At 38.3% G+C, this 23224-nt stretch overlaps 3 protein-coding genes across 3 annotated transcripts; 2 read left to right on the forward strand and 1 right to left on the reverse strand.

Annotated features, from left to right (window-relative positions):
- Positions 1 to 1921: 1921 nt before the first annotated feature.
- On the reverse strand, positions 1922 to 9782 carry LOC103995792 (protein CLT2, chloroplastic). Its single transcript, XM_009416488.3, has 10 exons — positions 9327 to 9782; positions 8324 to 8469; positions 7980 to 8017; positions 6793 to 6908; positions 5579 to 5678; positions 5458 to 5493; positions 5256 to 5306; positions 4915 to 5038; positions 3206 to 3331; positions 1922 to 2666 (listed from the first exon to the last, which is right to left on the reverse strand). Exons 1-10 carry the CDS (start codon positions 9725 to 9727, stop codon positions 2509 to 2511), a joined length of 1296 nt encoding a protein of 431 aa, XP_009414763.1. The 5' UTR covers positions 9728 to 9782; the 3' UTR covers positions 1922 to 2508.
- A 5435-nt stretch (positions 9783 to 15217) lies between these two features.
- On the forward strand, positions 15218 to 20088 carry LOC135645712 (UDP-rhamnose/UDP-galactose transporter 2-like). Its single transcript, XM_065164354.1, has 5 exons — positions 15218 to 15556; positions 16137 to 16321; positions 16416 to 16616; positions 17910 to 18071; positions 19489 to 20088. The coding sequence occupies exons 1-5, from the start codon at positions 15430 to 15432 to the stop codon at positions 19846 to 19848; spliced, it is 1035 nt and encodes a 344-aa protein (XP_065020426.1). The 5' UTR covers positions 15218 to 15429; the 3' UTR covers positions 19849 to 20088.
- Positions 20089 to 20629: 541 nt separating this feature from the next.
- Positions 20630 to 22935, forward strand: LOC103995790 (protein BZR1 homolog 1). The gene is made up of 2 exons (XM_009416485.3): positions 20630 to 21205; positions 22151 to 22935. Exons 1-2 carry the CDS (start codon positions 20987 to 20989, stop codon positions 22817 to 22819), a joined length of 888 nt encoding a protein of 295 aa, XP_009414760.2. The 5' UTR covers positions 20630 to 20986; the 3' UTR covers positions 22820 to 22935.
- Positions 22936 to 23224: the final 289 nt, after the last annotated feature.

The following is a 23224-nucleotide window of genomic DNA, read 5'->3' on the forward strand; positions in this document are numbered from 1 at the left end:
AAGATACAATCATGTAATTTGTCTTAGAAAAAGTAGATAAATCTATGATCACTTTTGAATTTACTTTTCCCTAATCAATGGCCCACTTGTCCTGTGAGCTGATAAAGAGAGACCTCTCTTGAGTGCTCTCAATCATCCATATTCCCTTTTTCTTTTTCATTTTTTCTGCCAATGCTATGATCACACAATCTCAGTTATGATGGCTTGGTGATAATTGTTCCATGTACTGTTCTGCAAGGGGCTCAATCCTAGCATACACAGATGAAGAACAGTCATTCTCAATGAGTAATGTTTATGACAGTCAAGGTTTTGGTTTTAGTTATAAGCAGAAGGAAGAAACAATTATTATCTCCCAGAGTGACTTCTTATATAAGGATATGAAATCATTAGTGTCTAAGTCTATGGAGAATTTTCTTACCTTATAATTATAGTATTATCTTGCCATATTTGCTCTGTGTTTCAAGTCATAATTATTTAATGCCTCTGAGAACAGAAAAGCTGGATAATAATTCATACCACAAGAAGATTTTTCTCTCTGTGGACATATTTGATGCTGTCAGCAAGGCATGGATGAGGCTTTTAATACCACCAATTGCTAAGCTCAATTGACGCCAGATCTGCTTCTATATGTTAATTTTCTGAAAGAGACTGGGAATGATTGAGTGTAGTTTTACTCTAACTAGTTTTACTGATGTAATTAGCAAACAATTAGTTTCTAATATGCTAACAAAAAGTAAGAAATCTTGATTTATTTTTCCTCATCATGAAGCTAATTCATTGAATTTGCAATATTTCCTAAGATGCATTAAATCACTCAGTTGCATGATAAAAGCTATGGTGAAATTGTGCAGATCTGTCCCCTTCCTCTGCAAATTTGTCCAAATTTGTCAGTGTTTGGGCTTAATCTCTTCATTAATTGCTGTAAACACATGAAAATGAAGCCAGAGTTAGCAATCTAGCAACCTATTCAAAAGAAAGAAACATGCAGGTCTCACAAGACAATCAATAGAGTTCAAGAGTAAGTTATCTGAACAATCCATTATTGCTGGTGTAGTTGGGGGCTTCAGTCTTCTTTCTCCTTCTGAAACTGCTACAAACTTCCTTGAGGACCAACAGCACAAAATTATTACTCTCATAAGCATCATGACCTTTCATTCTTTGCTGTAGCTTTTGAAAGAAAGGTGGTGATTCATCAGATCAGTCAAAAGAGATCCAGAAACTGCACATGAAACATCAGTGAGTGAGATGAAAGTTACTACTTTTCTTCATTGAGACACTGCATAGTTTTGCCTTTAAGAACAGAAAGGAAACCATTCATAAGAGAACAACTGAGGTGGGTTAAACTACAATGTAAAGTCACAGTGGCACCTACTAAATAAAGGGTAAGTCCAAAGTGTGCATAATTAATGGGGTCAAGCCAAAAGTGAAAATGCCAGACCCATGTTAATAATATATCTTCTACTTGTGACAACTCATAGTGAGCAGCAGTCTTCATCTTGAACACGAGGCAGGGAAGGCTTTTACTTCCACCATTTCTTTCTTGTGCAGTGCATGCTCCATTCTTGGTGCATGATATCCTTATATTGATGGTTGTAATAAACCTCTATTGATTGTTTCTGATTTCACTGTCAGATACTGATGGCATTTTATTCTTAGCAGAATGCCCTGCATGGTTTACATTTCCACATCTACATGCCTTGGCATCTTTGGTGATATGGTTAGCAGAATGATGTATAGTATGCGCACGAATCTTAAAGTGAATGTAGTGTATGATTTACTAGTAGTTCAGGTGGGTAACCCAAATGAAACCAAACAGGCCATCACATTTGGGTTACATGAGGTCGACCTCAGCTTTTCAACACTGATTCCCACAGTGACAATAAATATGGGATTGTAATGCATGCACATGGGACAAACACAAGGTTGATAAAGAGCTTTCATTCTGTTCTTCATCTTGCAAATTTTTCACTAAACACACAAGGCTAGACAAAATCAGTTCTGCTACATTTGAGATCGTTGCACCAGATAGTTCAAGAAAGAATTCGACGTTGATATACATTCAAGACCACCAATTCTATCATATAGTAAGATGCTCCTGGAATTCCATGTGGAAACCTTGGCAGCTGAATGCTACCTCACCAAAGAAAACTCTGATGGCAACCAGAATCCGACACCAGAGCAGGATGATCGATAGCGTGAAAACGGTGGTTACCACTTTTGCTGTTTGTGACAATCTGAGGCAAGAAGAAGCTATTGGGCCACAATTGTTCATCTTCGTTATATCTGGAATCTGTTACATGGTTGGACGATTCATTCCTTGAAATAAATTCCACAAATGAAGACTTGATACTATCTATGATCCGGAAGGTTAGCCAGGTTCCATAGGGCAGAAATGCTGCCTGTCATCTGACAAATCAGTTGTTGAAACAAATGCCATAAGAAAATGACAGTGATGATGAGTGAAGTCAGTTGCCAAATCACTAAAATAGAAGTGATCTTCAGAGCTTGTCAATCACTTTTATAATTTTGATTTGCTGATCGAGGAAGATTGTATATTATTAATCCCAGAACCAGAATGGCAGCACCAACAACAAAGTGAACATTCAAGCTTGCGCCTTCAGGGATGTAAGGTAGTGGAAGTGAGAGAATATAGATGGAAAGTGGAACTGCAAGGAAGTTAAATCAGCCATTAGTCCAAACAAAGAATATATATGTGACCTGTTCAAAGAGGTCAATATGTAAGTTGTGTTCTGCAGACTTATAAAACTTTAGGAAGCATTATCAATTTCCAACTCGTATTTTAGTCCTAATGGAATTAATCTTTTGGTAGAACAAAACCTCTAATTATGGATTGCAGTGCATATATCACATGTATGTATTATACCAGCACCATAAATAGATCCAGACCATTGTGTTACCTATGCAGCCATCAATGCAGAAACTTTGTGACATGCATGCCACACCATATGGAGTCAATATTATGCAGAATTCATGCATGCATCCTATTACTAAAGATGCCTTGCACTCATCAATATGAGCATGACATTGGTACCTTACTGCATTGTGTCACTGGCAAAGAAGCATATGAACAGAACAGGCATCAAAAAAGATTTTGCATAAAACTGAACTGGTCGGATTCAGAAGTGACTGTATTATATCATTTGCAATAGACCTAAACATGAGAAAGAGAGGAAGAAAAAAATACCTGCTAGTGTTATTGCAAGAGAAGAAACCAATGCAGATGACATCTTCACCAGATTAAGCAATGATATATTAAAAGCCATATTCATTGCGATGAAAAGTAGAGGCAACAATGGTGCACCTTCACAGCCTGAAGAATGGCAGAAGGAACCAGGTCAGCTTCATCAACCAAAGCAGCAAACAAACAAAGAAATTAGTTCCTTCACTAAAAAGCTTAAAAAAAGTTGATGACACCAGCATTTTTTAGAGCATATAGAATACGAACAAATTAAAATATGAAAATAAATCCCAATTCAGCTGATGAACCTTATTTACTAAAAATATACCTTTTATGGTGATACTTCTTTCGCACATCAGAGCTTTCAAATTTTAAGTTGGTACAATCATATTCAAGAGGTTAAAGGTGAACTTGGACAAAAGAGGGATGCTAGGCCTAGACACACCTACATATATTTCATTAATGAAAATGCAGCAAATTCATATAGGTCACAATTATGATGTACCAATATAAGTCTGAAGGTCATTTGCCTATAGTTAGACTTATTGGAGAACCAACATAACAGAAAAGTTGGTGGCCATAACATCTTCCATAAATTTTTTTTCCATAGTGACCCCATATTCTCCATCTCTTAAAGCAGGGCACTTTTATACAGGTTCCAAGAAAAGACACGGTCATTTCATCATTGGTTGTGAAGGCACTTTGTTACAGCTTCAATACAAAAGTCTACCTTCAATCATGCTCTAGACTGGGTCATTTCATGATTAGCTTGTGGAACAACTTTTTTCAGCTTTAGTATGAAAGTATACTTTAATCATGCTTTTTAATATATTGATATTTTGATCAAACCGGTAACACCTAACATATCCATATGTGCTTGAATATTTTGCCTATACAAACTAAATATCATACCCACCAAGGTAGGCAATACCGAATGATACCATCTGGTACGGGCGGTACGTACCGGTCCGACGGCATACCGGTACGCAGACCGCTCGTTATCGGACAGAACAAAAAATAATAATAAAATAAAATTATATATATATATATATATATATATATATATTTATATATAAATATTTTAGAAAAAGGCGATGTTCAGTGACGTCGCCTTTTTCGGATTTTATATATATATATATATATATATATATACCGCTCGGTATACAGTTTCGTACCATACCGAGCGAACGTCGAAACTCTGGTACGGTACGAAATTGCAGACCTTGATACCCACCAATATCAAACAAAAAAGATACTGGTTTACAACTTAAATTATGCATTTCACTTTAATATTTAGTTGATTCACTACGTGACATGGTTTCTCAAAGAAAAAAAATACTGATTTAGAACTTATCTTTGCATTTCACACTTTTTTTGTGGATTCTCTACTATTACACGGTTTCATTACATATTTTAACATGGTGCCTCTATAGACTGTTAAATGGCAATGTGGCTTTGTTTTTTATGCACAAAAAATTGAATGACCAATGATGGAGATATAATCCTACATGAGCTTTATGTCTAACTTTCTTCCCTTAAAACAACAAAAAGATCAGATGTAATAGATGTCAAATACGACAAAACTAACAATTATGTTACTAGTTAATTAAGAATATAGTGAGATGAGCAAAAAATATTAACAAGTGATATATCTCTTTCCGGAACATGAATAGCCAAATATCAGAAGTTGAAACATTTCCTTTGAGAAAACTTGCCTTTCGTAAGGCTGCCAACATTTAAAAAGCATGCGGCACCACTTCTCAGGTATGCAGGGAGTTCAGCAAAAGGAATTCCTCTTATGTTCGACAGAAATGGAAGAAGAAGGAAAACAAAAAGAGCCTGCAGTAAAAGACAAGATGCTTGAAGCTTCTGATGGGTTTGTTTGGACTTTGGAGCTAATAAGATTTCAGGGAAAAAAAAAGGTACAAAGAGCATTACAATAAAAACATTTAACTAGCAAATTTAAAGTTAAATAGATACAGATATCGTATTTTGTAAGCATTACAAATAAGAAATGGTTTACATGGATAAGGAAATAACTTAAGTAAAAGCTAACCTGAAACCCAGATCCGAAAGAATTGACAACAAATATGTCAGGAGGCTTTCCCTGCATTAGCACATACAGATCACTTAAAAGGCAATAAAGATTCTGTGAAACTACATCTAAGACATGAAACTTCTTGTCTATGCTTAAGTTCCACAATAACTGAATATGCTACCAAACAATATATTCATATACAGCACTACTAAAGTTTTACCCAAAGGCGCTTTGCCCCATCAATGAAAACAAATTCCTGCAATTTGAAGTAAGATAAGTTTATAAAGTTTTTTTTCGATCAAAATGATAGTAACGTATTCGAGATCAGAAGTGACTCAGACCTTGAGAATGGATGCAGCAGCTTGAAATGCAGATGAAGCTACCATTAGTGCAGGCCAAAGAAGTTCGACTTGAGATAGAAATTCACCATTATTTGCCCCACTGGAATCAATCAAGACAAAGTTGGTACCAGCAGATCTTAATTGTAAAACAAAATATGCGAGTTTTGATAAAGGATAATTCAATATAACAATGTACTATATAGTATACACACATATAAGGAATCATATTTTGGGGCTGATTATTGTTGATTCACATGATTGATTGAAAGAATGTAAATCAATAGATGTGTATGGCAAGATCGGTCAAACATACAGATTGGAAACTAAGTTTATCTGCATCAACAACCTTGTGTTTATAAGAAAGAGAATTCTAAGTATAAGATCAAGGATCTTTTCACTGTAGTTCGGTGGCATGTTGGTACTTGGCAGGCACAACCTCATGACCCAGAACATCCAAAGTATGTGATGCTCATGCAGGTCATGTGCCTACAACTCTATATATGGGCATAATAATGGAACACACACATAACGAAGTGCTGGTATTTCGCCAGCACATTACTACACTTGTGCACTGGCAACCAAAGCTCAAGAGTTTCTACCTATGAAATTTAAACTGTAAGAACATGTCATTTTACAGAGTCCAACTTCCTTTAAATTCATGAGAATTGTCTGCTTCACAATGGAAACATAGGCTGCAAATGAATTCTCTAATCTAGATCTATGTAGAATGACAATGTCAAGACCAATATCATCATCTATCTACAAAGAACTGTAAAACTTATACATATCAAATTTACCTTTTCTGATAGGGAGGCTTTGAGTATGTAAACATCCATTCATCATAAGAAGATGAATGATCAGAAATTGTGGAGCAACTTTAAATTTGTAATTGGATGTGACCCAACGGCATCTAGGATAAACGACCCATTGAGTTTTCCAAGTTAAAGGTTTAAGATAGTTTGTAATTGACACAAATACTCTGTTCCATGTGTAATTTGCATTAAGGCTGCATGATTTTTTTAACAAGTGATGTTGCCAAATATAATATCCTTACTCTAAATAGGAAAGTCTCAGTCGCTTCCAATTAAACAACTTAGTGTTCTCCAAAGACGTAATAAGCACCAAACAAGTAAGCCATAAATTCAACATAAATTAATCATACAGTAGCTTGATATAAATCAAAACAAAAGCATAAATATAACTTAATTGCACACCTTGCCACAGATATAACAACTCCAGCAGTTACAAGTAAGCAACCAAAAACTTGGATGAATGAGTATTTCCTTCCCAAGATCAGGACAGACAAGATGAGTTGCCAGACCAAGAAAGTCTGCATCAAAACACGATAAGATTGGATATATTAGAACAGTAGCAGCTATCGGACCACCAAAAACAAAGCAGCCACCAGAATTCCCTGTTAACTTCATCAAAGTAAATTAGCCATTAAAGACTAGGACTTACATTTTCAAATGAATTATAATTGTAACAAGCTCATGTGCCATGGGATTATTAAAAAGATTGGGAAGCAGTTCAAAACATAATGAAAATGAAACAAACACTATGGTACTTAAGGTTACAAACTCCTTCCTTACTATGCACCTGATGTAATAAGAAACATTAACAAAAACGAAGTCAATTCATTATAATTGCAATATTGATGATGAGTTTGAGATGTGAGAAATATTTGAGTTGTGGACTAGAGTCACATGAGCTCAAAGATCATGTGGCAAAAGCTTGCAGTTCATTGTCAGGTCAAGGAACTGGAAATCTATGTATAAGTCTAAACAGTTGTGACAGTCACATAGGAGAAAATATGATCCAGATGGAGAATGGTCTTATTCAAAACACCATAACTTCAGCAAAATTTCCATGCTACCTGGTTCATAGAGCCTTTATTAGAAATAAGAAAACTGAAAATATATAAAATCTAATAGAAGCTTTTAGAAAATTATTGACTTAACTGTACAGTTTTCTCAGTTTGAAAAATGAGTGAAAAAAAGAACAAAATAGCCATTCATCTATGTGGTGTCTTTTTCTACAATTAAAAAAAAAAGACTCATTTCAACAGACGATTGTAATTTCCCTTTACTGTTGAAATTCAGATATAAGATGCAAAATGCCATGATCCATGATGCTTCTTTGAAGGATATTCCTAGAAATAGTAACCACTGCAATAGTGCAATTTTTCATACAGTGTAGAAAACATAAAGCTGTTTGATTTGATGATGATAAAGAAAATGCTATTTGGAGCCTTACAATTAACTAAATAAATAAAGAATTTACATCAACATTAGTGCAATCTGCCTCCAACATTCATGAAAATGTATAAAAACTATCATGAAACGGAAGTAGATATAGACTGTATGAATTTTAAGCAAGTATTTGTTTAAGCCAGAATTACCTGAGACAATATAGGAATGGCTGGTCCAGGAAGCATAGCTGTTATGAAATGAGAAATCATTAGAAAAGAGAAAACAGTCACCAAGTAAAATAAGTTTGCCATATTTTCAGTGCATCCTTTCATAAGCAAATAAATCAGAGACAAATGGAACAAAGGCTGCAAAAAAAAGAAGAAAGAACCCTCAGAGTTCCAAATAAATCTCTTCGAGTTAATTCTTTTGACAATATTCGCTGAAAATTTCAAAGAGGGATGCCACAGGAATTCCAGTCAGGTGAAAACAAACAAAAGAGAGAAAATTCTCCAGGTTCTTTTTGTCGTGCAAGAGGAAGAAGTGGTCAACTTACCTCCTGCCGACATTCCTGAAGCAACACCAAGAGCTTCCAGAAAGCCAATTGCTATAAACTGAGATTTTGGGAGCGCCAGCATTTCCTTGGTTACAATACCGGCACTATATCTAAGGTAGAGAATGAAGAAATATACCGCCACATAACTGCAAATGATTCGCAAAAAGTTTGATATGTTACAGAGACAAAGACGAGATGCCAGACACAAAATGTTAACAGATTAAATAGAATGGTAAGAGCGTATGAATAAAGAATCAACAACAGAAATGCCAATGGTTGACATGGCAAGTGTACTCTAAAATGATCTCAGTTGTCAAACCAAGGAAAACTGGAGTTGTATCAGAGCATCACACAAAAGTGTATACTGCTTAATAAGCCAATTAAGTACTTCTGGAATTACCATAGATGTTTTTCCATTTTGCTTCTTTTTATTACGATGGACCTGATTTTAGAATGAAGAACTTTAATTTGTTATAGAAATTCATTAAGATCTAAAACAACTTTTATTAGAGCTCTCCAAACCCAGAATTTTCAGTATTTATCTCACATTTCCATCTACTAATTTCTTTGGTGTAATCAACATAAACCCTACTCCAAGGGTTTTTGTTCCATATGACAATCTCCAAGGGCAAATGCCCTCAAACACAGAACGTCTGGAGCAGAACTTTTGTGGCATCTGCAAAATTGACCAAAGAATCAACTAATGGAAGAAGGAATAACTTAATCTGGTAAATAAATGCAAAGGATTCCATTGGAAAAACGACACAAAATAGCAAACTACTTATTCAATAAAAAGGACCAATTTGTCAAGACGCAGAGGAAAAGAAATTATAACGACCTACAGGAAAAGAAATCATCAATCTGTACGAAAAATATCAATAAAGTGGAATCATGTCCGATCAGAATTCTCGTTCGAAAATGCATTTGAATTGAATGACGAGGCCCTAAGACATATAATTAGTCACAAATTTATCAAAGGATCCTAATAAACAATATCTTTTACCCGAAGGTTGTAACTTGAGCCAAGAAGAAGGGGTATTCCTTCATAGGGACGAGGGCGAGCTTGTAGAGGACCCGGTTGAGGACCGCCAGGAGAATCGTGACCGTCGAAGCGACCGCAATTTTCCCGCTAAGACTACCAGCAGGCTCCATTTCGCCCCTGATAGCCCTAACCGCGGAAAAGGCCGGTTTTTTACTCTCCCTCAACCAACTGGAGAACAACCGGCTCCTTCCACCAGTAAGAAGCAGGGGATCGCGGCGGTCAAGGCGCACCGCCAAAGGAGCGATTGGAGGAACCCTACGATTCCAAAGCGACGGCGGATTGGCTGTGGCGACGGATCGGCTGAGGGCAAGGTGTGGAGCGGCGCAACGGTGGAAGCGGAATGCAGCAGCGGAGAGTTCCATCGCAGGAGATCCCGCTCCCTCGGAATCTTTCGTCGATCGAATACAGTGACGAGAGAGAGACCTGAGAAGCTAATTAAAAGAGTTCGAAGGATCGAAGTGGTTGTGATACAAGCAAAGGCGGAGAGGCAGTTTTCACCCCGAAGAAACATACCTGTTCGATTACCTGTCATGTAATTGGAAGAAAGCATGATCTAACTAGGTGGGCCCGTATCATATGAGCCACGTATATAGAAAGTCCCTGAGTTACAGTTGGAATACTGCATTCACTAAATAGCACGTGATTTGCATGGGAGACACACGTGTAACATAAGTCTGACAAAGAGACGTACGTGTCAGTGCCCTCCTAAAATCTTAATCCGATAAGATTATGAATGCAAAATATACCACATTAAAATGGGTTATTCTTGGAAAAAAACCATTCATTTTAGGCATTTTGCCAGAGGATGTCTTAGTTTTTAATTTTCTTATTTGATATATTTTTTTTTTCTAATATCTTATATGTCTCACGTCGTCGTATTAACTTTTGTATCATCATGATACCTCTCCGTATTGTGATCCGGTTTCGTTCTCATGAAGTCTTCATCTTCGACATTGATTATCATCGGTCATTACCTCCGTTTTGTGAAACTCGTAGTCCGTAGTCCCATGTCTAACTTCCCCCTACTTCCACCCTCCTTGGAGGCTCCATTTCATCTCCTTACACATTATTAGCGGTCACCTTATCCTCTTTAATCTTCATACCCCCTTCCTTATTGCTCATCTCGCTATCGTCGAGTAATAATGGGGACTCATGGCAAGATGGAAGTGGTAGGACGGAGGGTTCCAAGGAGGAGAGAAGAGGATGACTGATGGAGAAGAAACAAGAGGTTTTTTTGACGTTGAGGGAAGAGGTTGCTAGCGGGTTGTTACCGATGAGGAGTGTCAGTGAAGGTAATGGGTTTAGGATTAGCTCCCACGAGCTTCACTACGATCGCATCCTATTGGATAATTCAACCTTCAACTGTTGCTCGGGGTCACGAGGCCATGATAAAAATATATCAAATAGAAAATTAAAAATTGGAATACCTTTCAAAAAAAATTCCTAAAAGAGGGTTTTTTTTATTAAAAAAATCATCACATTAAAATTAGTTCTGTGATATACTCTAATTTTGTATTTATTTTAACCTTGTTATATTTTGATCAAAAGCTAAGCATGGGCAGGGAATTTTGAATCTTGCAGTCCTTTGACTGAAAGGCAATTAAGGTCAGCTGGAAATTGTTTCTTCTAGCTTTAGATTTGCCTTCTTTTTTTGACACGCTCAAATGAGAGAGTATTTGACTGAATGGCAAACATGAAAGGAATACAAATAGTTTCTTCTTGTTATCATTTTAGGCCAGGATTATATGGACCTACTGGTATTGTTTTCTTTTGTGATAGATGTGTGTTGTTCCTGCTAAAAGACCATGGAAAACATTTCCCTGAGTGGATGCAGAAAGCAATGAGCACAACTTGTATCAGACATCACTAGTTTCTATCTTATTTATGGCTTAATCTCAATTTTTCTTGCTCTTACATGTGTTAATTGTTTTTCCTAAATTATTCTCGATGATAGATCTTCAGGAAAATACTTTCTAAGGAGGACTAACATTTTATTTTTATTGGGGTCCTGCTGCTGCATCAACCTAAAGACATGCTTCATCAGCAAATTGGCATTACCACACCCTAAGTTCCAATCATGAGTGCTAAAAGTATAAAACCAATGTATGCAATATCGTACCATACTGGTGTTTCGAGGTTGACTTGGTACAGTATGGTACTAGCGTACCGAGTGATACACCACGACGTATCGAGCGATACACCAGGGCTTATCGAGTAATTTTAAATATTTTTTCTCTTTATTGTAGCACGGTAGCACGGTCCGTCTGATAGTGGGCGATCTGCGTACGGGTATACCGTCGGACCAGTATATACCACTCATATCGAGTGATACTATTCAAAATTACATACCATGTATAAAACTATCATCACAAGTTCAAGGTCAGTTGGTGATCAGCATGAAAATATGATTTGATGGTCCAAATGATCTTTCACTCAAGTTTCTATGACAAATCTGACAGCCAATATTTGGTATTACTCTCTTTTTATTTTTTGAAGAAAATAACACTTCATGTCCAAGAATTAAAGACAGAGATCTACCTGTATAACTTATTAGCAAAAATCCAAAAAAGGCCAGCTGACAAGCCATGAAATGGAGGAAAATAGAAGACAAGAATTTCATGCAACAAGCATGTTTTCCTATTTTTGGTTTTTTTCTTTGTTTTCTTTCTTTCTATGTGTAAAGAATCATACTTCATGTGGAAGAATCAAACACAGAAATCTACCTGTTAAATCTATTAGCACAAATCTAAAGTCCAGCAAAGAAGCCATTGAAATGGAGGAAATAGAAGCCAAGAGTTTCATGCAGCAAACAAGTTTTCCTCTTTTTGTTTTTTTCTTTCTATGTGTAGAGAATTATACTTCATGTGGAAGAATCAAAGACAGAAATCTACCTATTAAACCTATGAGCACAAATCTAAAAGGCCAGCTGAGAAGCCATTGAAATGGAGGAAATAGAAGACAAGAGCTTCATGCATCAAGCATGTCCTGTAAGAGATCTGGCATTTCTGGTGTGATTGCTACTTCCTGTGCAAAGAAACAAAATACAAGACTCAAGTTCCAGCTGCCAGCCAAAAGCAAAGGTAACTATCAACTCTCCTTTCTATATCATGTCTGCCATGTGACTTGCTGCTGTAAGATCCAATCTTTGAACCAAGAGATGTTCAATTCTTTCCACCTCAAGTGAAGTATATACTTACTAGTGTAAATCTGATTGCTAGATCTCATTATGCTAGAAACTATGGTTTACAAATCACAGGAAGAGATTTCCTCAAGAAAAGTACCACAGAGAAAGATGCCAGCCAAAGCAAAGGCAACAGTGGTGCCATGAGACTTGTTATTAGATTCAGTCCATTGAGCTGAGAGTTGCTTAATGCCTTCCACCTCAAGTGAAGTATATATTTGGGAGTGTAAAGTTTTCTGCTAGTATTATCTACTTGTCAAACCCAAAATTGTTATGCTGTAAAGAAGTGTTCACCAAGAACAGAGAGATGATGCTGCCTGTGGCTTGATAATTGCATTGGTCAGTCTGTCAACTTGAGGTCTTTTTATTTTTCTCTCATTTTTCTTTGTAAACAAGTGAGATGATGAATCTTTATGGCACTATCTTAGTTGATGATGTAAGTTTAGAAGATCCAGAATTAGGCTTGTATCCAATACTTCATAATATAACAAAAAGCAGCACTATTTTGACACCTTTTGGTAGGATTTTTCAAATGTAAACTGGTATAGTGCTTCTTATCACACTCTCTGTTCATGATGGAAGAACTGTGGAAGACTCAGAATTAAGCTTACACATAAAATACTTGTGATCTGATCTTTAAGTCAAACTTCCCACTCTTAAACAAGTTGCTTCTGAATCACTACACCACTATCTCTCTTGATGATGAAGCTTTGGAAGATTCAGAATTAGGATCATATCCAATACTTGTAATCTGATCAAAAAGCAGTATTCTGGCATTCACTTGAATACTCGATGATGGAACTTTGGAAGTTTCAGAATTAGGCTGAGATGCAATAATTCCTAAGCAAATCAGTAGTATCTCAGCATCTTGAGGTCAATTGCCACTGAATCTTTTTACCACTATCTCTGTTGATGATGGAACTTTGGAAGATTCAAATTAGAACTCTTGAGTGACTTTTTGCTGGTGACAACCTCATCTCATCATGCTGAAAGCAGCATTCAGACACAGACAGAATCTATTGGTCTGCAAACGGACATGGCTTTTGACCTGAAGTGGTCGAACTTTAGTAGGCTGGTTTCCATCATTTACCAGGTCACAAACGCGTTGAATCCAACCCTGGAAACTTCCACCAAGATGCCATGGATCTTGTTGAACTCAACCCAACCCACAAAGCTCATCTTGCTCAGTACATGAAGCTATTATTTCTTTTTCGCGATCCGGATGATATTTGAGTTATCGAAATAATATTTTTTCTTGTAAAGATAAGATTGTATACATTGATCCTCACAATATCATATCATATCGGAAAAATATAATATTTTCAAATAACCAGTCATTATTGTATTATATAAGAATATAAAGAAATCTCTCTCTCTCTCTCTCTCTCTCTCTCTCTCTTTCTACAAGAGAAGCATGCCATGCTTCATAAAGTAAGCATGGGGCAGATAAAAGTACCAATATCATAACATAATTTTCATCAAAAGAAAAGCTCAACATGCTTGCATGTTGAACAAGGAATCTGAGTCTGTGGTGAGCCACTCACAGCTCCAAGAAGTTGCTGCAATAATTGGAGCTGTTCCTCACAGGAATATGAAGGTGAATCCCCCCTTATCATATCAAAATGAATGAATGCTTCAAGCCAAATGCACATTGACTCTATGTGCTTTGACTTTGATAACCCTTCTTGTCTATCAATTCAACTATCCGCAATGAATATTCGACCATCTCATAAACTATTCCACAATGAGCTAAATTTAATCCTAAGTTAAGATAATGGAAGAGAAGACAGAGTTGGTTGACATGGTGGCCAAAAGGTCTACCTATTAAGATATATTATGTGTCAGATTCCCATTTGAATTACAAGTAAGATTTGAAATGGATTTGAGTTCAATTGAGGAGATTAGGGTTTCCTTTTTGACCGAATAAGTAATCAAAAGAATTCATTTGACATTCGAAATTGATCTAAAATTGGATTAGTGGGAAACCTTTGATCGATCGGTTTACGAGTTGTATCGATCAAAATCGATGGAACATTGGCTGAGTTAGGCAGATTTGATTGAACCTGACGACACAGTGACTCGTGGACACTCACATCTTCTCGGATTTACGGGTCGGATTCGATTAAGTCCGACCCGAATCGGTGCGGTTGACCCCATCAATCAGCGAGAAAGAATTCCAGATGCCGTTCACACTCACCCGAGAACCAACGCGTCGTTAATCTCTGAGCTACCCACACCGCTACCTGCCTTGTGAGCACATGCGGGTCCCACCAACTCGCCAGAGAAACGACACGCCACTTCCGATGTCTCCCCCACTACTCGACCATAACTTACCCACACCATACCTTCACTTCCATTGCCGAGAACCGAAGGTCCCACCAGAATGATGGTTTCGGAATTAGGTACGCAGACTTCCGCGTCCCACGTCTCCTAGAAAGAATCTTTTTGCGTCCCCGAACAATAAATACCCTCAGAAATACCTTCCATTTCAATTGTGGGACCCGCATAACTCGTTGTGTTAGACGGCGAATAAGCTCTCCAGTCTCTTATTTTCCGTTAACGCGTAAGATATCTGCGCTTCGTCTCGTCTCGTCTCGTATCATATCGGCAACAAAAATACTTCGTGTTCGTCGCGACACGGAGAAAGGAAGCGGTTTCCAAGATTTGAGTTTTTTGCCTTTTTCTTTTTTCCTCTTTCTGCTGTTTCCTTTTTCTCACCTCCACCTCTCTCCTTCCTCGGAACATATTATATAGATCGATTGCGGGAGTTACGAGTCGGAGAAGCCATTGCCTTCGCTTCCTTCCGTTCTCCGTCTTTCCCGCACTTGGTAGTCTTTGGGGGATCAGGGATTTGGTGGGAGGAGAAGGGGAAGGTGCCCGGCCATGGATCTGGAGAAGAAGCCCATGGTGTCGGATGTGGGGGCGTGGGCGATGAACGTCGTCAGCTCCGTCGGCATTATCATGGTCAACAAACAGCTCATGTCACCCAACGGCTACGGTTTCAGTTTCGGTACTTCCTTCTCCTCATTCGCGATCTCGATCTCGATCTGTTTCCTGTTTTGGTGCTCCGTCTTGGATTTTGAACTCAACGGCGAAAAGATCGGATCTTTCTGTTGGGAACGATAGATTGCTGCAGGTTAATTGCCTTTTCTGAGGGAAAAAAAGGAGAGGTTTTGGCGTTAGAGATTTGATCTCAAGGTGCTAACCTGCGTTAGATCTAAGCATGATATGGTGGCAAACCTTTCGGTGGAAACATCCCACAAGTTACTGCCTTAAAAGACCGTTCTTTGGTCGATCTTTCTTGAACCTGCGTTATAGATCTATGTTTGGAAAGCAATTAAAAGGATGCTGAAGCTGTTCTGGCATGTAAAGCCTCATGCACAGGTGGTCTTGTAACCTTAGCCTTTTCTGGCGCTTGATATAATAAGCGATGTAGCAATCGAACCTTTTCTCTTAAATCGTGGGGGATTAGATTGCGGATCTAAAAAAAGCCTCTCTTTTTTTCCTTTTACTATCTCAATTATGCTTCTTTCTTGTTTGGACTCCTTGAGTTCATTGAGACTCACTAATATCAGTTTATACAAATGCAGCAACAACGCTAACAGGCTTCCATTTTACGGTCACTGCCCTTGTGGGTTGCGTTTCAAATGCAACTGGTCTCTCTGCGTCCAAGTATGTGCCATTCTGGGAGCTCTTTTGGTTCTCCGTTGTCGCAAATCTGTCAATTACTGGGATGAATCTCAGTCTCTTGTTGAACTCGGTTGGGTTTTATCAGGTCTGCTAGTTTATGCCTTGTATAGTGAAAGATGATATGATCGAGGGTCTGATTCGAATAATTCTCAACCTGGTTTATGTTCTGTGATGTGCAGATCTCCAAACTGAGCATTATACCCGTGGTTTGCTTTATGGAATTTTTATTGCACAGCAAACACTATTCACAACGCGTGATCGTAGCTGTTGCAGTTGTGGCCTTGGGAGTAGGTATTTGCACAGTCACTGATGTTGATATCAATGCAAAGGGTCTTCTTTGTGCCTGTGTGGCTGTTTTTTGCACATCACTGCAGCAAATTGTGAGCATCTGAACTCTGGTTACTGAGCATATTCATATAGATTAAATGTCCAATATCTGAACTCTGTTTTTCTGTATAAACATGCAATGTTACCATCTGAAAGGGCACTGTTTGGGTGGAATGATGTTTTCCTATACTGACTACTGGATAACCTTGCTTTGATTGTTGTTTTGTTTCTCGTGTCTCTTCTTATGCTATCTTCATTGTGAACCATACTCTGGACCTCTAGCTTATGCCTTTAACATTTTCATGAAGCGCCACTATAGTGCATCATGATTCTCTAGTTTTACTCATGGCTGTTCTAAAATTTCTTCTGGAAAAACATGAAGTTGAATTCCAATTCGTTTTTCTCTTTATTTTTTAGTTGACACTAATAATAACCTGATTTTTTCTGAGTTTCAGTACTTCAAATTTATGTTCCCAATTGAGAATGATTTTCAATTGTAACTGCTTTTATGAAATATCATTTTTGTTTGTTGAAATTTTCATCATTATTATCTTTTCATGTTGCATAGCTTTCATGATCTCTTGAAGTAATGTGGACAGTTCCATTATATTTATTTAAGAAAAATCATTCGACATTTTATACATATTGATGTGTTACATTTTATAAGATGAGTTCATAATTCCTAATTGTAACTCACCAATAATTGCCTATCTATGTTTTCTTTTCCTGGAAAGACAAATGTAACTCCAGCTTTTTAACTATTGTTTTAGATGCTTGGGAACTTGCAGTTATTGTTGAACAGCTGATCATAACGGTCATATATACATAAATGAGATAATTCAGATTAAACAAGAAATATTCATATTTGAGAGATTGTAATTTTAAGAAGCATGAACTATAAACAAGAAGATCCAGATGACTCCTCACTAAAAGAAGAATGATCTGTAAGATCATGACTATGGATAAACCTTCTTTAGGTAAATATCATCTTTTATTCTTATCGAGATGAACTCCTTCCTAGCAGATTTATGTTGGACTATTTTGCCTGATAACGTGGTTTAACATTTGGCTGGAAAAAAGTATAAGCTAAAGATCCTTGTTTACTTCTTGAAAATCTTTGTTTGCAATTATTCTGTCTGAATATAGAAAATTCAGGTGACTATGTTGGAACTGTGTAAATCTGAGTATGTTGATATGTCCATCTGGCTGTATATATTCTATGTAACATAATTCATCTCATTTTCGTAGCCTGTACCTTGTTTGCAGCAATGCATTAAGTAATACTCTAGACTGATGGATATTAGCTTTAATCAATTACCTATCTCATGGGATTATTGTTGTTTCAGACAATTGGATCTTTCCAGAAAAAGTACAGTATTGGTTCCTTTGAGCTGTTAAGCAAAACTGCACCAGTACAGGCAGTCTCTCTTCTACTTGTTGGCCCATTTGCTGACTACTACCTCAACCACCGATCCCTATTGGAATACCCTTTTTCTTCAGGAGCAACTGTAAGTTCCAAAATCCTTATTTCTGAAGTTTTATTTCTAAAGTTGGATTAGGCTTTTGATGAACATATATCGTAATATAATTGGAACATATTTTGCATCAATTGTTATAACATTTATAATTCAATTATATTCTTCTCATCTTGTGCGTGAAGTTGATCATAAACAACAGGCACAAAGATTATAAATTTTTTGATATGAAGGATCATGGGGTTCTTGTATATCAATATTTCAAAAAAGTCGTCTATGCATTTGCATATGTGCATATGGTCATATGACCACATCTGTAAGAAGAACTATGCAGCCTCAGTAACCAGTTTTCCTGTAATATGCTATCGTATGCAGTTTCATAGTTTTATGTAGATTGGTATGAGTTCTGCATAAGTACGAAAATTTTTGGCACATAGTTTATATTGACTCATCATGATCATGCTTACGTTAAATTCTTGTAATTCTATAAAATCTCTTCACTATTATAAGTTTGGCCATGAAGATATCTTTACTATTATAAGTTTGGCCATGGGTGAGGACCAAGTGCGAACTGCGATGGATGTGTAGAGATATCATCTCCACAGTGAATATTATGCACACGGGAACAAATGTGGTAAAAGTGCATTGTAGGTTATGTAAAATATGTCGATTTCTCTTGTTTCATATCCTTAAGGTGCCCAATTAAAACCTAAAAAGCTTCTTTAGATTACAAACTATGATATTTTGGCCTTCTCCGATTGGAAATTTTTTAGGATTCTTTGTTAAACGATACATGTTTTCACATCTTTTAATGTCCTTGAATTCAAAATTCAACTAAATGATTGACCATGTGCATAACATGTGCCAGTAAGCCTAGATATTTAACCATGTTGGCCTTTACCATGTTTTTTAACTTAATTTAATTAAACATTTAATTGATACAAGTATCATTATCATTATGAGTTCTTCAGTTTGGTCATATCATGAATATTTAGCCATTTATTATTTAGATCTGACAATATACTTTCTTTATGTGTGTGCTTTCGTGGTTACATATTATTTTGAACACAGTATGACTCATGTATGCACCCACATATGGCACATGTTATGATGATGGCTGCATTTTTGAATATTGTGAATAAATGCCAAATATATATTCAGAAACCGAACAAAAGTTAAAGATGACAAGACAGCAAATTCATGAACTGCTAATTGGTGAGTTTCATCGATTGTAGTGCTAACTTCCATATGTGGGGCAATAAGTTTACCAAGTGTTGTTTTTTATGGTAGTGCTGTAAACAACAAAAGCAATAGATACTGATGCACTGGAGTGTTATTTATATGAAAGAGGGTTGCCACTGGAGCATTCCGATAGTATATGATATATGTATTCTGTTGTGGCTGTGCCACCTGCTGATTTCTGATGCAGGTTGGTTGATCCCTTTTGCAGGCTTTCATAATCCTATCATGTTCCCTGGCTGTCTTCTGCAACATGAGCCAGTATCTCTGCATTGGCCGGTTCTCCGCAACATCCTTCCAAGTCCTGGGTCACATGAAAACTGTGTGTGTGCTAATTCTCGGATGGGTACTCTTTGATTCAGCTCTCACCGTGAAGAACATACTAGGAATGTTGCTCGCGGTGCTTGGCATGGTAGTCTACAGCTGGGCTGTAGAGCATGAGAAGCAGGCTAAGTTGGCCACCCATATCAGCGCCGAAATCAAATCGGAGGGGGAGGATATAAAGCTTCTGAAAGAGAAAGTAAATGGACTCCCTGGGTCCGACCTTGAATTGGGGCAGACCAAGAGCTGATTCTTTTTCTCGACACCGTCATGCTCATCTTTTCCCTAATTATTTTTTGGTTATTTGACTATCCCATTCCTTCCACTGCATGCGACGGCTCTGTACTAAGTGGATCTTTTTCTTTTTCTTTTTTTACACCATTTTTTTTACATGGGATTATTGTAGGCATTTTGCGGATACATTTTGTAATTGCTGAAGGGTATTCTCACTGCCCTCTTGTTCTTCTATGCATCAGATGCTGATTCACCATGTCTGTTCTCCTACAATCCTGGTTGCTTGGTGTTGTCAGAGCTCTCATGTCAATCGACACCAAGTCATCAGGTCTTCTACCTTCATGCGAACATAGGTACCTTAAAAGTGTCTTGAGTTGTTTCTGTGCTCTAAATCAAAATTTCGTGAAGTCTTATGTTCTTGAGCCAAACTCTAACAAAATCCTGTTGCCTTGTTAATATCTGTCTTCTAACTTAATTATTTGTATCGTATGTCAACTGTTAATTATATGTTCGTGAGCTAAACTCTTAGCTCACACAAAATGTAGATTGATCGAAGACATGAACTCCTACGTACGAAAGAAAGAAAGAGATCTGATGACTCAAAACTCGATCCAAAAATATCGCTTAATCCTATAGAATTGGGTGTTGTTATGGATTCACATTAATAATTAATGTCTGCAGATGAGTCCGACTCGATAGTAAATTGGGTATGAATCCTCGTTTTAGATCCGTAATCTTACTGGATTCAGATCTGGGAGCAAAAGACATACATACCCGAAAGAAAGAAAGAAAGAACTGACCTCTCTCTCACACGCACCAAAGCGACTCTGTTGCTTGCAACCTTGCAAGAAAAGAAGACCGTAATCTCCTCGTGAGTGATCTCGTACTCACTCCGCTGTCCAAAAGCAACAGGCGAAGGAGAGAGAGAGAGAGAGAGAGCCGGAAAAGGGGAGGAAAAACTGGAAAGGAAGACGAAAAAGCTTGCTATTTCACTACTTCGCCTCACACCAGCAGCACCTCCATTCCGATTTCGAGGCAGAAAGGAAGGTTTTTGAGAGGTGAAACAGAGGAAGACGGACGGGAAGAGAGGGTAGACGAGGGGAAGGTGGGGGGATCTGAGGAGGGGTTGGTGGTGGCAAGGGGGAGGGTCCGGGATGACGTCGGGAGGGGGTCGGCTTCCGACGTGGAAGGAGAGGGAGAACAACAAGCGGCGGGAGCGGCGCCGGAGGGCGATCGCCGCCAAGATCTTCACTGGGCTGCGGACGCTTGGCAACTACAAGCTGCCGAAACACTGCGACAACAACGAGGTCCTCAAGGCCCTCTGCCGCGAGGCCGGGTGGGAAGTCGAAGATGATGGCACTACCTACCGAAAGGTCTCGTCTCTCTCGTTCTACCTTCTCCAATTCTTCCTCTTCCTCATCAGCTGTTCGATCTTGAGAAACTAATTCTGGAAATAAGCACAAGTTTTGATTTTGATGGTGGAAAAACCCCCAAAATTTGATGTTGATGAGCCCTCCTTCGGAATGATGCAACCAGACGAATCGATCTCTTTGCTGCAGATCCTTTTTGATATGCTCATACATCTTCCCCTTTCAGCTGGTAGCAAATTTGTAGGGTTATTTCAGTTGCTGAAACATATAATTTCCTGATCTTGTCCTTCACTGAGTTCTTCTATTCCTTGGTTGTTATTCATGATCTTTATTTGATTTCACTAGAAATTGTTTGGTTCTGTTTGCTTGAGACTGTACTATCTTGAAGAAACTTGGAATCTTGCTGCTGTGTTTGGTGTTCTTCTACCTCTCTGGCCACATTTGTTTTGTTCTTCCTTCTTTCTCGAAGTACTGATCAAGAGCCAGAAAATGTCTACCTTGGCAACTCTTTTTCACCTTTGACCGGATCACTTTTATCGGACATGGTCTTGTCTGGATTGTCTCGTTCAATCCAAGATAGATGATGATGATGGTGTTCTTTTTTCTGATTGGGTTCTTGAAGTTTGGGATTCACTGTCATGACTTGGTTGCTTTTCACCTGCTCACTCTCTCTGATGCCCAGAACATGTGGGTCTCTGATCTTTCCTCCTACTCTCCATCCTGCTTTGGAGAGGAGAGCACCTGCAAAGCATGCTATTGAAAGCGAATCAGTCATTCGATGGAGGATTTGATGAACAGAAAGAAACTCGAAAGCATTCCAAGTTTAAAGACGATTCTGTGAGCTGATGATTGAAGACATTTGAGACAGAGAAAGCTTCAGTGGGACTTGCATAGCATTTAAAGACACTCTTCTTGCCTCTAATCTGTTTCCTTCTTATCTTTTGACAGGGATTCCACCCGCCACCACCGGAGGCTGCAGCAGGAGGCCTTTCGACGAACATAAGCCCACTGTCGTCTTCGTTCCCGAGTCCTGTCCCGTCCTACCATGCAAGCCCATCCTCCTCCTCCTTCCCGAGCCCTAGCCGCCTCGATAACTCTAACGACCATTCTGTCAGACCCTCTTGCCTCCTCCCGTTCCTCCGCAATCTGTCCACCCTTCCGCCTCTTCGAATCTCTAACAGCGCACCCATTACGCCGCCCATCTCCTCCCCGACCGCCTCCCGCCCACCTAAGATTAGGAAACCGGACTGGGACTACAGTTCATTCCCCCATGCTCTGTTCGCTGCCTCTGCTCCTGCTAGCCCGACCCGAGGCTGCCTTCACGGGCAACAACCCTCGACAATACCTGAATGTGATGAATCTGATGCCTCCAGTGTTGGTTCTGGCCGCAGGATCAACTTCCAGATGACAGCTCCAGCATCGCCGACCTACAACCTCGTCAACCCGGGTGCCATGTCAAGTTTTCCAGGAGGAGAGGTGCTAGAGAAGGGGCGAGGGGGCATGGAGTTCGACTTCGAGAGTGGTAGGGTGAAAGCTTGGGAGGGGGAGAGGATCCATGACGTTGGACTGGATGAACTTGAGCTCACATTGCGACTTGGAATCATGGCGCCCAAGTGAAAGTGAATGTGAAAGTGCTTGAGCTATCTTTTGGCTTCTTGATGTGAAGTTTGTAATCTCGTACTGATGCACTAAGCCTACTTAAGCAGAAATCTTGATGGTTTGTTCTCTTTCAACGTTGAATGGTTTTTCATTTTGCCTTTCATTGCTTTCAAGCAGAGAGGAGAGGGTTTTGGTGCTTCAAATCTTGAAGGAAAGATGTGCATGATAAGTTTATTATGAAGAGTGTCACATAAACTCATGAATGACAATGGCATTGTAATAAGAAACAGCTCTTGCAAATGTAATCACATAATAAGCAGAAACATAAAGTTAATTTTCTGACCACCAAACATGATGATTGATGGTTAAGATAAAATCATTTATAGAAAAACGAAAAAATGAGGTCACAATAGATGCAAATAT

This window comes from Musa acuminata, chromosome BXJ3-8 (genome assembly GCF_036884655.1).
Source record: "Musa acuminata AAA Group cultivar baxijiao chromosome BXJ3-8, Cavendish_Baxijiao_AAA, whole genome shotgun sequence".
Taxonomy (NCBI): Eukaryota; Viridiplantae; Streptophyta; class Magnoliopsida; order Zingiberales; family Musaceae; genus Musa; species Musa acuminata.

Bases quoted from the DNA above. Each gene is read 5' to 3' on its own strand.
- LOC103995792 (XM_009416488.3), bottom strand. From the start codon at position 9,727: ATGGAACTCTCCGCTGCTGCATTCCGCTTCCACCGTTGCGCCGCTCCA. The intron at 5,679-6,792 runs GTGTGCAATTAA...GATTGATTCCAG, and splicing joins GTTGTTATATCTGTGGCAAG to TGGGGCAAATAATGGTGAAT. The intron at 5,039-5,255 runs GTTAGCTTTTAC...CTTTTACTGCAG, and splicing joins CTTTCGGATCTGGGTTTCAG to GCTCTTTTTGTTTTCCTTCT.
- LOC135645712 (XM_065164354.1), top strand. From the start codon at position 15,430: ATGGATCTGGAGAAGAAGCCCATGGTGTCGGATGTGGGGGCGTGGGCG. The intron at 16,322-16,415 runs GTCTGCTAGTTT...TGTGATGTGCAG, and splicing joins ACTCGGTTGGGTTTTATCAG to ATCTCCAAACTGAGCATTAT. The intron at 18,072-19,488 runs GTAAGTTCCAAA...TCCCTTTTGCAG, and splicing joins CTTTTTCTTCAGGAGCAACT to GCTTTCATAATCCTATCATG.
- LOC103995790 (XM_009416485.3), top strand. From the start codon at position 20,987: ATGACGTCGGGAGGGGGTCGGCTTCCGACGTGGAAGGAGAGGGAGAAC. The intron at 21,206-22,150 runs GTCTCGTCTCTC...ATCTTTTGACAG, and splicing joins ATGGCACTACCTACCGAAAG to GGATTCCACCCGCCACCACC.